This window comes from Mixophyes fleayi, chromosome 7 (genome assembly GCF_038048845.1).
Source record: "Mixophyes fleayi isolate aMixFle1 chromosome 7, aMixFle1.hap1, whole genome shotgun sequence".
NCBI lineage: Eukaryota > Metazoa > Chordata > Amphibia > Anura > Limnodynastidae > Mixophyes > Mixophyes fleayi.
The window spans coordinates 128,378,528-128,393,975 of NC_134408.1; the positions used below are offsets into that span (position 1 = coordinate 128,378,528).

The following is a 15,448-nucleotide window of genomic DNA, read 5'->3' on the forward strand; positions in this document are numbered from 1 at the left end:
TTGTTTAATTTAACACAGCTGGCCGGGATTCCGGGAGAATTGCCAGCTCTGCCGGGAGTCCGGGAGGACTCCCAGAAATTCTGACATTCCGGGAGAGTAGGCAACTATGGTTAAGTGTGTGTGTGTATTCCCAAGTTACCTGTGATATTTGCACATGGCAGGCAGTGTAAACACTAAGTACACTAGTGATGGAGTATAACTATACTACTAAGCAATATAAGGACGACAGAGTTTCCATGCTCTGTTCTGTTTTTGGAGCAGAGCTGTGTTCTGTGTAAGAAACGATTGTTACCTATGGCAGTCTTCTGGTATAAGACAACGGTAGCAGCTCTTGTTAGTATAATGAGCCCAATGCACCTTACTGAAGCCATGGGCCTCCACTCAACCTTTATGTGTCAGCTTGACCACTGAAATGGTCAAATTCTTATATATTCTTTATTGCTCACTTTTGGGCTCACATATTCAATAGAAAATATTATGCAACAGAACCCTTATCCCAAGTGTTTTAAAGCAATGTAAGGTTTGTGGGGGGCCTCAGAGCAAGTAACTTGTGGAGGCCCCGTTCATTAAAATTTCATTGTCAATGGGCATTGCGTTTATTTTCGCTGGATGGTGTCATTGATTACATTGAAATGTGCACTTTGGGAACAGTTTTTAGAGTTTAATGGATGGCACGGTGGCACAAGTGGTTAGCATGGCAACTTCAAAGTGCCTTATAGTGCTGGAGCTCTGGGCTTGATTGTGACCAGGCAGGCCCGGCGCTCCCATTAGGCAAGGTTAGGCACTTGTCTAGGGCGCTGGGCTCTGGAGGGCGCCTGGAGGGCACCACAAGAATGTAAATTACTTTAAAACTGTGCGGCGACCGCTGACCATACCTGTCACGGCCGCTGCACAGCATTCAGATGCACGGGGGAGGAGGGAGAGGCTATTGCTCACCACCGCCGCCTCTCTGCTCCGTCTCCTCCCCTCCACTCGCCGATTTTTGCGGGGGAGGGGGGGGCGCCGATTTTTTCAAAATGCCTAGGGTGCCATGGACCCTAGCACCGGCCCTGTGACCAGGGCACTATCTTTGCGGAGTATTGCATGTTCTCCCTGTCTTTGCATGGATTTCCTCTGGTGCGTGTTTAGACTGTAAGTTCAGTTGGGCAGGGAATGATGTGAATGATCTGAAATTCTCTGGAAAGTGCTATGTGATATGGTTGTGCTATACAACTAAATGGTAATAATAATATTTAAATGTTATAAATGTTGTACTCTACAATGCCATACTGTCTATGAATAAAGTACATCTACATTCCGTACTTTCAGTGTACGTGACATGCCACTACTATGCTAAACTTGTATTTTAAATGTTCATCACCAACTTTCACTTATTTTATACAATGTTAGTGAAATCCTTTGTGTGCTAGAACTCCTCGTTAGCAATAGATACATTGACATAGGGATTATAAATTACAGCTAATCATTCATGTTTTGACATGGTTATAATTTTATTTTCTGCAGATGGCCTTTTTCATTTTTAACTTTCATGCTTTATGCCTATTTGCATATTTTAACAAGCCACAAAACAAATTGATCCATAAAGCACTCTTGTAGTACATATAATTCTATGGGGTTGTTATGTCCTCCTTTGTCCATTTTGTATGATATTTACTACCGAGTGGCTTAGTACAGGTTATGTTATCTGCTATATAATATGTTATATTATCTGTTGTGCTACCACACAAAACCGGAGCATACCTGATACAATAATGTTCAGATCTGTATACTGCATCGCAACACATTGTTATCTTCTAACTGCACACTGGAGGCGAGAACAACAATTGGTAGACATTGATTTTTATGTCCAACAAGCAGGATTAGGCAGTGGACATCCCTAAATATCAGGAGAATTGTGAATGATAAAATACTGACTATCTGTTGTTCTGTCAACACTGTATGTTAGGTTATTTTTTCCCTAAAGTATATTTTATATCTCGGCTTCAGACCTCATAACTTGAATTATTTTTGTAGTGTAATCCATGGAGAACAATTAGCTGCATAATTTAAAATTAGCATAGTTATGACATGACACGTTGCTTGATGAAACATTAATAAGTAGTGTACAGTACACCAAAAATGTATTTTACCAGCGTGCATAGTGAACCATGCATAGACGATCAATTTATCCAGTCATTATACAGCCCCTTGTCCTGCATGTATAAAGCAATGTCCAGCATAGTATATATCCACACCTAGGGTCTGATTCATTAAGGAACTTAAATTAAGAAGTTTCTTATTTCAGTCTCCTGGACAGAACCATGTTACAATGCAAGAGGTGAAAATTAGTTTTCTGTTTTGCACATAAGGTAAATACTGACTGTTTATTCATGTAGCACACAAATATCAACTTTAAATTTCAGTGTACAAATAAGCTATCAAGTATTTGTGTGCTACATAAAAAAAACAGTCAGTATTTAACTTATGTGCACAACAGAAAACTAATTTTCACCTCTTGCATTGTAACATGGTTTTGTCCAGGAGACTGAAATAAGAAACTTCTTAATTTAAGTTCCTTAATGAATCAGGCCCATACTGTGTATCTAGCATACACAGTCCAATATGGTGTTCCTGCCCCTGGCTGTATATCCATTCTACCACCTGTAGTGATTACCTGAACACAGGTGGTAGAATGTTGACGGTGATAGGAAACAGGTGCATTTGACAAAGAGTTTCCTCTTCCCCTTCTCATCACTGCTGCCTCTTCTCTGTTATCTGAGGAGTGTGTGGTGACAGCGGGAGGTACTGGGGACCGAGTATAGCTGCCATAGAAAGAAGTGCTTATACTGATCAAAGGTAAGTTACATCTTTTATTAATATATTATTAAAATGAATACCCTCATCAGGGAGGGAGGGTGGTAACAATGGTCTTCTCAGGCAGCCTAAAGGCCAGGTACAGCCTCAATATATACCATGTTCAAGCAATACAGCTTCTTGCCTAGTGTATATACCAATGTCCCTCATGTAGGAACATGTCCAGCATATACAGCCCATGTCCGTCATATTATATAGGCACATGTCCAGCATATACAGCCCATGCCCATCATATTATATAGACACTTATCCAGCATATACAGCTCTTGACTATTATATTATATATGCACATGTCCGGCATATACAGACCCATGTCCATCATATTATATAGGCACATGGTCAGCATATATTAGCCTATATGAGGAGTCATGATATGTTGTTGGGTCTATTGCACTATATATTTTGGCCATGTGCTACACCTGGATGACAGCAACAGCTTAGGGAAGTAGTTAAGTGTACAGTAAGGATGGGCATCACCACAATATGGAGGATGCAGTTATGCAAGAAGATTGTTAAAAAGCTGGAGTGTTTAATAACTAGGAACTGTATAGACAGTGTATACAGGAAATAGGGTTTAGACAAGGGCAATGGAAAAGTAGTGAATGAAGGGGTTATAAGTGGCAATAAAGAGGTGATACATTCAAAGTTGTAGTTAGAATATCAAATGTATGGTAACAAAAGCTAGTAGTCTGTCATACAAAATAGGTGAACAGGAATTAATATTATTGGAAGTGAATTATAATTTATGGGTATAATAGAGAACATTCTCTTGACCAATGAATAAAACAGAGATACCATGGCCTCCCAACCCTCCCCTTGTTACACAATGTTCCCCAAACCCCCCATGTCAAACAATGTTCCCACCCAACCCTCCGCTTGTCACACAATATTCCTCCTACAACCTTCCACTTGTCACACAATATCCCCCACAAAATCCTCCCCTTGTCACACAATGCCCCCTCAACACTCCCCTTGCCACAAAATATTCCCCCACAACACTGCCCTTGTCACACAATGTCCCCCCCAATCCTCCCCTTGTCACACAATGCCTCCTCAACACTCCCCTTGTCACACAATACCCCCCCAATCCTCCCCTTGTCACACAATGCCCCCTCAACACTCCCCTTGTCACACAATGTTCCTCCACAACACTGCCCTTGTCACACAATGTCCCCCCAATCCTCCCATTGTCACACAATGCCCCCTCACCACTCCCCTTGTCACACAATAGTCCCCCCAACAATAGTCCCCCCAACCTTCCCCTTGACACACAATGTCCCCCCCAGACACTTCCCTTGTCACACAATGTTCCCCCAACCATCCCCTTGACACACAATGTCCCCCCCAACCCTCCCCTTGTCACACAATGTTCCCCCAACCCTCCCCTTGTCACACAATATCCCCTCAACCCTCCCCGTGTCACACAATATCCCCCCAACTCTCCCTTTGTCACACAATGTTCTCCCAACTCTCCTTTTGTCACACAATGCCCCCTCAACACTCCCCTTGTCACACATTAGCCCCCCCAACCCTCCCCTTGTCACACAATGTTCCCTCCCAACCCTCCCCTAGTCATACAATGTTCCCTCCCAACCCTCCCCTTGTCACACAATGTTCTCCCCAACCCTCCCCTTGTCACACAATGTTCCCTCCCAACTGTGACAGTTGGGAGTGGTTGGTGGTTGCCGGGGGTGACAGTGGGGAGTGGTTGGTGGTTGCCGGGGGTGACAGAGCGAGAGGAGTGTGATACTCAGGACCGCTGAGAGAGATCCCTGTGTCTTGATAGACATCTGGATAGATGTGGCGATGAAAATGAAGGATGAGGTGATGGAGAAGAATGATGAGGTGGAGACATGTGGACAAAACCACGTTAAAAAAGGACGCTTACGTCGGGAAGTAACGCTCTTCCCCTGAGGAGGCCTGGGCTATGGCCCAAATGCATGACAAGAACCTTTTTAACACCTTAAGTAGCTTGATTTGACTAGAATGCATGAGTATCATGCACGGGTTAACTTGTGTGTGTGTATATATATGTATATATATATATATATATATATATATATATATATTATTATTGTTAACTCTTATTTTGCCTCAACAGATTGAAAGGGAACATGAAAAAAATACATGGAACAAATACAGGAAAAAGAAAAAACACACATAAAAGCTATCTAGGTACTACAATGGGCAGACTAGATGGACCAGTCAGTTCTTTTCAAGTTACTTTTCTGTTATAACAGTTATTAAGACCTTGTTTGCTATAGCGGGTCTTGGGTATAACAGGTTTACTGTAACAGCTTTCACAGATCTAATATGTACTTTGCTGGCTACTGTGTGATCAGTAACGTTACTTTTTTATACGCAGATGTAAAATTGTAGATTTGCAGTAAATAAATATCAGAGAATGTAACAATTTTTTTTACACACTGTTTTAATATCCAGATTGTGTTGTTATGAACTCAGCACCTCTCTCAGTTTAGATATGATATCTACAAATTACATAAGGGTTTATTTTTGTATAACTACCTTCCAGGGGTGAGCTGTAGTGCAGTCAGCGCATACAAATAGAAATGTGACTTGTGAAAATCATTAACGTTATTTTTAGTCCTAAATTAAACACGGCAGGGTTGTATGAATAAGGACTTCCCTTTCACTGTGTACTTCAATGAGGATTTGCAATATACATAAAATAGATTGTCAATAGATTGCCAACCATTTGTTAAAACTTTCATTCACCCCTAAGCTGTGGTAATCACCATCAGGGGCGCCCAGAGGGGTGGGAAGCGGTACTAATTACCGGGGCCTGGGCATGCCAGGGGCCCCGGGCCCACACTGCAGACAACAAGATTATTATTTTATTTTTTTTCCCATTCACCCGGCTGGGAGGGGGTGGGTTAATTAGAAGGGGACGGGGGTAATCAGGACAGTCCTGTCCGTGACAAACTGTCACTGAACTAATGGAGACAGGCAGCCAGGCAACAAATCAGACTGCTGCCAGGCTGCTGTCATTTCAGAGCACGGCCGCGGAGCTATCTGCCTCTGGAGATGAGGGGCCTGATTCATTGAGGATCTTAAATGAAGAGGATTCTTATTTCAGTCTCCTGGACAAAACCATGTTACAATGTAAGGGGTGCAAATTAGTATTCTGTTAAATACTGACTGTTTTTTCATGTAGCACACAAATACTTGATAGCTTATTTGTATACTGAAATTTAAAGTTGATATTTGTGTGCTACATGAAAAAACAGTCAGTATTTAACTTATGTGCAAAACAGAAAACTAATTTGCACCCCTTGCATTGTAACATGGTTTTGTCCAGGAGACTGAAATAAGATACCTCTTCATTTAAGATCCTTAATGAATCAGGCCCGAGATGAGTACAAGGGACTAAGGGGTGGGGGTGTTATTGGCTACCCTGGCTTTGTGCGGAATTAGTGGCGCTATGTAAATAACTGATGATGATGATGAAATGTGTGTGTATGTATATGGCAGTATGCATGTGTATGGCAGTATGTATGTGTGACATTTTGTATGTGTATATGGCATTATGTATGTGTATGTATGTGGCATTGTGTGTGTATGTATATTGCATTGTGTGTAGGTATATGGCATTGTGTGCATGTGTATGTATATGGTATTGTGCATGTGTGTGATGTGTCTGAGGGGTGACGTGATAGGTGAGGTGTGAGAGGCATGTGGAGGATGTGTGAGAGGCATATGGGGGAAGTGAGAGGCATGAGGGAGAGTGTGTGAGAGGCTTGCTGTGGAGGTGTGAGCGGATGACTGATGGGCATGTGAGGAGGTCTGAGGAACATGTGGAGAACTCTGATGGTTATGTGGTGTTGTCTGATGAGTGTGGAGGGGAGCAAATGTGGTGCTCGAAGCATATCAGATTGTATATCAGGCTGCCCATCACTGCTATAGGCTGTCCTGTGAAGTCTCATTGTAACATTCTTTGCAGCACTTTAATATCAATGGTTGCACTGTATCCTACACCGTGATGTCATATTGTGTAATATTTTACTTTATTGTCATGCTATAGTCTGCAATGTCTTTGTGTGTTGCTCTTTTTTTGCAATTTGATGCTGTGAACTGCTTGTCTTGATATTAATGATGTTATTCTACTGCACTATGACACCAGTCTGCTATGTGCCGCTATAGACTGTGATACCATAGGATAGCCTCCGATTATACTATACACTGTGCCACATGCTGCCATGATGTTGTCTGTAGCACCATACTGTTCTGCAGTAATATATTATTTCCTTTGCCTGTATTTAATGTGATGTTGTCAGGGGAGTTCAATCCTCCTTCTCTGCCTGATGCAGCACTTCATGCTCTGGGCATCTCTGAGCTATATGTCTTTTAGTTGTAACTTTTGTACCAGCTACAGGGCAGGTGTAAGTGCCGAGTGATAGTGATGACTACACTCATGCCAGAACATGTGTTTGCAAGTAAGTGAACCTATAAAAATGCATTTTATGTGCAGTACACATTAAGAACATCCTGTTGTATGTATTTTGTGTAAAAGCAAATCTTTTTTTAACATATATTTTTATTAATTATTTTTGTATTAATCTTTGTAATTTACTTTTATAAAATTCAATTTTTTTGCATGCGTTCTGATGGAACTTTATATTGCACACATGTATGTGCGTTTCCTGCGGTCTGTTCCATCGGTAATGTATAGCCAGATTCAAATGTAAACGTTTCTTGAGATCCGCTTATATCTGAAAACGGCGTATGTGCACGCAAGGTACCTCCGGTTTGTTTAAACACAAGTTGAATCGTAATTTAGCAATTTGCTTTAGATTTTTAAAGTGACTCTGTAATTTGGGCACTAAACCAGTATTCAGTATTTGTGCCTCAGTGATGTCTCTGGTTCCTAGAATTGATACACGGTATTCTCATGGCAGGTGCAGTATAAAGTCTTCAGCATAGTTGCCAACATTGGCAAGTGTTCTCCCGGGAGATCTGGGGGGCTGGTGGGTGTGTGGGGCTCGAAGAATCGTGTCAATAGCCCCTCCCACAAAATGAGCATCACTATTTTGGGCCAATAAAATTCAGAGGGTGGGGCCACAGTGACACGCACACTATGTCACTAAGCCCCACCCCCTCCATTTAATTGACAGCGCTGCCCAGGATTCGGGAGAATTGTCTGCTCTACCAGGAACCTGGGAGGACTCCCAGAAATTCGGGAGTCCCCCGGACAGTAGGCAACTGTGGTCTTCAGTGCAGAACAACTTACAATATATGTGGTGGGAAGGTTTCCATACATGTTTCCATAAATCTTGTGGGTAGATTCAAATTAGGCACTTGATCCAATGTAAAGGCTATGTTTTGGTTCTGATCTACAATAGATTATGATTGACGTTTTTTCTTTATTTTACCCAGGACATCTAAGTATCAACTTGGCTAAGCAGCCCACTTAAATGGGAGAACCAGCTCTTTAAACCTAGTCATATATTCCTAGGACACCATTAGGGATTCTGATGGTGGGGAAATACCCTGCATGTTTGTAATATACTTGGAGTGATTATGAGTATGTTGAGGAGTTCAATAATGCTCCTGATTGTTTTTCCTTAAATCAGACCATTTAGGAAGATGGTACTATGTATATTATGCACTTTTATTAACCTTTCCTGTTGATCCATGGGAATGGCAAATATTGTATTTTTGCACATTGATTTTTCGAGAATAGCTGGTAAAGTTATCTTGACCTTGAGTGCAGTCAAATGAAACACATGATTACACCCTGACATGGGAACATTGTAAGAATGACGGCAGAGTGTACAAAGTACACACTGATATAGAAGTACTTTCAGGCAGCAATGCCAAGTGCCAGGCTGTACACAAATCCTTTCTCGTTTTGATCGCTGACCGCTTCTGAAGCTTTCCAGTATGCAATTAGAAAAAATATAAGTAGGTGGATCAAAATACACTACTTAATACACACATAATGTTGGTAACTGTCTTTTACATATGTGTAAATGTACTGTTAGTCTTACCGTCAGCCAAATGAGGCATCATTGTGTCTGTGCTGGCCTCCGTGCATGCTCAGTTAAGCAGCGGGTGGGCCTCCAGAGAAATGGGCTGCTATCGCTGGACCCATAGCAAGCTCTGGGGGAGGGCCCAGCAATGCAGTGTTCTGCCCCTAAACTATATGTGGTTACATATATATATATATATTTATATATATATATATATATATATTCATAATTGAAATGTTTTGTTATATATGATACAGCTGTGTGCACTGGATACAGTTGTATTTAAAGAACAGTATTGTGGGGTCTACTTACTACCATAGCCCTCTGCCCCCACTATAAAATAACGAAATTCACTGCATTGAATAGTGAGGGTGGAGCTTAATGATCCGATAAAGCACCACCCACGCCATTCAATGCCGTGAATTTTGGCGAATCCAGGAGGTTTGCCTACCCTTCTGGGAGTCCGGGAGGGCTCCCCGAAATTCAGGGAATTCGGGAGCCTCCCGGGAATTCCGGGAGAGTAGGCAAATATGACTTGCATGCCTGAACATAATTTAAAGGTTGCTTGTTTTTCAACTGAATGTTATATCAATAATGTCAGGACAAATGTAACTGAGTGCTAACTACCCCACTGTCATGATTTCTCATGCGGATATAGAGTTCTGCACCCTGAACATATTCGTAAAAATTCCTGTTGCAAAAATAACAGGCCTGTGTATGTTGAGTCACACATCCAACTGAGTTACATCTAACTGGAGACACAGTAGTATTTCTGTGTCGGGCATACGGCAGGCGTACAATATGTATACACTTACGCCCCAGGACAGCATTGAGGTTCAGCTTGACACTGTTAGTAGTAAATGCAAAAGTTGCATTACCCTATTTATACACAATATAATGAAGTGTCATATACACAAAAGAAAATAGTGTCTTGGCAGTGCTATTAATAGATTCCAAAGTCGCATTTTCCATATAAATTGTAATGAAATAAAACGCCAACAGATCTGCCTTTAACTACTTTATAAATCCAATGGGAAACTTCTTTCCTGCAGTAATCCAAAGGGAAAAGAAAAAATTGAAAACTCAATAGACGTCCGCTAACCTGAAATAATAGCAATGATGGTAATTTATAAAATACTATCAGCTCGAGAGGTCAATACGCAAACAGTCATTCAGAAGCTGCTTAATAATTCTGCTGGTGTCATTATGATAATTACATCTCTTTACAGCAGGCCTCAGATACCCGCAAGTGATACGCCTCTAAGTAGTACATTTGGGGGTCCGTTCACATCTCAATAGGACATATCTACAGGGGGTCCTGCAAAATTTACATACTTGCCATCACTCTGCTCAACTTGCGCACCCCTGACTGTTCAGCATTTCCAGGTATAAAGGGCCACTATCTCACATATGCACAAATCTAAATATGGGGAGGGTCTTAGGATATCCACTTGTCTAAATCCACTTGTTGCCTGACTACAACGCTGAATTTACTATGCCAGCTGGTATGGCTGATAGATGACGCTGAGAGATGCAGTTTGAAAACTGAATAAACTATATCAACATACTACTTTTTATTCGTTTCATGAGCGTGAAGATAACAATAAATGCAATTCACTCTTATTTATACATTGTTTCTATTATATTTGCTGTATATCATCAGTAAGAAGAGCATATCTGTTTCCATTCTGCGTTAGCTGACAACATCACAATAAAAAAAAAATTACAAACCATATTAATCCTTTCTATTCATTTCACAGAGCATTCGGTTGCTTTTTAAGTGATACATTATTTATCTTAATTAAATGCTCTTCACAAGGAACTGAAATGAGAAATAAGAGATGAAAGCTCACCTGCAGGGCTACCATCCTGCCCGTTCTCTGACATCTTGTTAAATAAAGTTTTGCCACCTTTCGTGTTGGTATCTGCTGTTGAAAGGCTGGAATAATTCCCAGGCTTTTTCTTCAATGCCGGTGAGTGCAAACTTCTCTCAGTTTCAGCTTCCTGTTAGCAGATATAAAAGGGATGTTTGCTGAAAGTTATCAGGAGGAAACAGATGCAGTTTTTCCTAAGGGTGTCTACAACATAAGTGACGTTTTGCAGTGTTATGCTCCAGTGTTCATGAACTTGGACAGTTAATAGACTGAGCCGTACAATCTGCTGTTTATATTAATAAAGAATGACAATTAAATGGGAGAATGTTTATGGATGTGATTCTTCATTATGATGCATAGATTATGTGTTATAAACCCATAAAGAATGTGCATTTCCTTGTATTTATTTTTAAAGAGATATATAGGAACTAAATGTTTCCAAATGCAGCTTTATGAATTAAAGACAATATTTACAATGTGTTTGAAAATAATAACTGGATAATGTTGTCCTTCCAATAGTCCCGACACATATACAGCCAGGGCTGACGGGACACTGTAAGCCCGCCAAAACGTCTATACCGGTGTATAGGTGACTGGGTATGGGGGGGGGGGGGGGGCGTGCACAGTGAAGCCCAACAGAGGCTTACAAATTCCACCAATAAAGACCTGAAAAAATAGGGATTATGATGAGACTTCAAGTAATAAAATAAAAAAAAGTTGTATCACTGTGACCCTCTGTCACCATGTTTGGTCTTGGAGTGTATGGGTAGGTGATGCACCTCCTGACTTGTAGCCTTTTCTTGCCATGGCAAGCTTTTGGATGTGGACATGTGCAACCAGAGGGCCCCTGCACATATGAGTTTTACAGCAATGTCTTTTAGACAGGTGTTGTAACAAGGTGGTGCAGTGCAATAAACATCACAATAAGTTGGGCACCAGACCATCTATATCACAGAATAAAGTTCTTTATTTATGCTCATCTTCCCTCCAGCATAATTCTTGAGTTGCAAATAATGAGCATGCAAAGTAAATATGTTCAGCTCCTGCCTCCTCCAGCACTGTTCTTAAGGGTCAATATGAACAAGGTTGCATTGCAATAGACCTCTCTATACTCCACCTGTACATGCTTAAGCTTTCGTTAAATGACAAATATCACAGTTCACATGTCTCTTCATTTATCCTGCATCAATCTTAGACTACTTTCATGGTTACAGTTTCAAATTAAAGTAATTCAGTTGCATAGTTTTAGCAAAATCATAATACATACCAGTTATTCCTGGTCACAGTATTTCCACACATCCACTTGCATTCCAACCTCTCCCTGCTCCATTTCTACATGCACTCTTTTAGGCTGTATCGCCTGCATCTAACATATTCAGACTCCTTGTACTCCGGTATTCAGCTGGATCTTATTCTCACGCTGACAGGTAAAACATTTCCCTCATCCAGGGGCAGCTTCATATTCTGTGTACTCTCAACTCTTTTCACCACTCCTTTGCAGGGATGATATCACACATTTGCGGCTTAGATAGTGATGGAAAACGCACTCCCCGACTATGGTGTAGGATCCCAATACCTCCTTCCCTCCATCCCGGGTAACCAACCTCTCCTCCTCAGACACATATGATCCGCAATCCTGCAGAACAGTAGATAACATGGCTGCCCGAATCACTGCTGGCCACTCCTACCTCGAGTCCCGTGGCTTGGAACCTTCCTTGCCCTCCTAGTGAACCCTGTCTGCAAATATGAATAAGCAGCACCACACATATTAAAGAGCCCCTTGGGCCTGTGAAAAGAAAGTCATCCAGGTAGTGGATAAGTGACTCGATTCCCGTTTCCTTCTTTAGAACACACTTTGAAAAAGGAATACAATACTGATTAATCCATGAGCAAACATTTGTTTATATAGATCCTTTCTTCCTACACACATCCTAGCAAGTGGAAACTCTGGGTGAACTGGAACCAAATAAAAATTAAACTCTATGTTCATTTTTCCTAATAACACCCACAATGCCTGACACCTAACTCATTGGATGGCCGAATCATATGATTTAGAAAACACCAAATATATCTCTTTGCTAATACAATCACTCACTGAATCACCCTTTGGAAATGACAAATGATGGATCAGCCTGAGCTTTCCAGGACATTTCAGGGACTGAACCAAGTGGGATATAACCAGTCCATCAATATGTGGCTGATCTAAAAGGACCTACATCTGCCCCAGGCTGCCCTACTTCATTAATTTGTTCCTGATCCCCTCTGGGTATCCCTAGCTGACTTCAGGTTTCCATAAACTTTAATACCTATAAGGGATCCAAAACCCTCTGCAAACCCCTTTTCCACTAGTAATGCAGACTTCATGTCTGAATATAAGAGAGGAACACATCACATCTATATCACTGGTGTCATGTCTTTTTCCGCAGGGTATGCCTGCTTGCCCTAGCTTCCCCTTTTAAAAACACTTAATCAGTGTGCAGCAGCCTTCACAACCTGAGCACTTATGTGGAAATTTGCACAAGGACCTCTTACTTAGACTGGCTGTCATTAAGTTGCCAATATGTCTTCTTCTTTGATCTTGCCAATGCCCCCTCCCATTCCTGAAGCGCTGGCAGGTCCTAAAAAGGCCACTGCTACCCATTTGCAGAAACCCCTAGCCTCACACTATAGGCTAATATGTAAGTTACACAAGCCCCCATCCCGGGTAGGACCCTTTCCTTAATCTAAACTGCTCATAATATTGTAAACAGACCTGTAAGGGTCCCTTGAAGAATCCATATACCTTAAAGGAGCCGATCAGCTTTTCTGGCTACGTCAGTTTATTCCCCATGTTAATGTGGTCTGAAGCCGCTCTTCTCTAACTACCATTGTGGTCAGCACTTCCTCAATTTCCCGCCAATGCCACTAGCAGGTGAGGATGCTTGACACTACAAACTTCTCCCCTTCCTTCTATACAAATCCTCACTATGAGCTTAAGCCCACCCCTAGCCTATCTCAGCCAATCCACACATTTTACCTTGTCATATGCCTTTCCCATTATACCTTATTCCTGGCTTAGTCATGTTTCCCTTTCACAAATCTTTGCTTGTTCCAATAGCAGATTTGCCCAAACATTTGACATATTTCTATATAACACCAGGTTGAACATTGAAATCTCCCCATTCCAAGTGGATTCGTCCTAATGTTAAAGGACTCACAAAATTCCCTCTTTAACAAGGTTTGTTTGGCCTTAACCATCTCCAATGTCCAGAGGCAGCTGCTGAGATGGGAAGGGCTTTGTATAGACACAAGCTAATACTGATAACTTAGTTAAAGCTGCACTTCTGCATAAATCCCACCCCACATGCTCGTTGCCTAGGTAAAATCCTTGACTCACAACTATCGTTTATTCCCCACATCAACTCTATATCTAAATCATCTTAGATACATCTAAAGAACAATTCCAGAATACGCACATATCTCACACAAGACACCGCAAAAACCTTAATTCATGCACTCATCATCTCCTGCATCGACTATTGCAATTACCTCCTTACTGGTCTTCCCAAAGTCAGACTTGAACCCCTACAATCTATTTTGCACGCAGCGGCTAGATTGATTTTCCTTGCAATCCATTCCTCCTCTGCTGAGCCACTCTGTCAGTCTCTACATTGGCTGCCTGTATTTCAACGGATCCAATATAAAATTCTTCTACTAACATACAAGGCCGTCAACAATATTGCACCGACATACATTTGCTCACTTGTCTCAAAATATCTCCCAACTCGACACCTCCGTTCTGCACAAGATCTGCGTCTCTCTTCCACTCTCATCACATTCTCCCATTCTCGGTTACAGGTCTTCAAACCTGCAAGCATTCTCTGAAAACCCACCTCTTCAGACAAGCTTATGATATTCCTCAACCACCATCTTAATCTCCCTAGGCTACTCTATTACCACCCTCTACACAGCTAACACAAGACAACAACCCTCTGACCAACATTGCCACACACACAGCCCACTCAATACTTTTACCTTTGCATTCTATCTGGTCCATTGTGCAATATGATATAGCACATGCCCTTGTGTTTCAAACTCCCATTGTCCTATAGATTGTAAGCTTGCGAGCAGGGTTCTCTTACCTCTCTGTCTGTATGTATTACCCAGTATTGTCTTATTAATGTTTGTTCTCAATTGTAAAGCGCTACGGAATTTGCTGGCGCTATAGAAATAAATGTTGATGATGATCTATCAGGATATTAGTACTATTGCATACTGTTTCAATCCATAAGGATAACACATTGTCAGTGCAAAAACCACAAACATAGATTAAAGATAATCCAATCTTGTGCTGTCTATTAAAATGAAACATTTATTTTATTTTCGGTCAGGCCATTCACATGAACCTTTGAGGTTGGCTGTTCAGGGACTTTGAGTGTTTGTCTGAACATTCTTTTTGTAAATATTTGAAATGAAAATAATATTTTTTTAAATTTTAATGGATTTGACTATTTAGGGGGAATTCAACTGGCCGTGTTACTGCCGAAAGTAATGTGGCCTGTGCACTATTACAGATATTACAGTAATAGTGCACATAATTACCATTAATACAGTAATTTCAAAGCCGGCTTTTTGCTCGCAGCTCTTTGAGCTGAGTGTTCATTAGCATATAGAGGACAATAGAGGTGCTCCATAGAGCAATGCAGATTATAGTGTTATATGGTAAAGTACCCCAGTGCTAATTTTTGCGAG

The 15,448-nt window shown here is 41.3% G+C and overlaps 1 protein-coding gene across 1 annotated transcript in view; it reads right to left on the reverse strand.

Moving 5' to 3' along the window:
• XIRP2 (xin actin binding repeat containing 2) overlaps positions 1 to 15,448 on the reverse strand; it is a 228,763-nt gene that overhangs the window by 92,364 nt on the left and 120,951 nt on the right. The window contains exon 2 of the mRNA XM_075180721.1: positions 10,697 to 10,847. Coding sequence (XP_075036822.1) covers positions 10,697 to 10,847 — 151 coding nt within the window. The remainder of the gene's footprint in view (positions 1 to 10,696; positions 10,848 to 15,448) is intronic.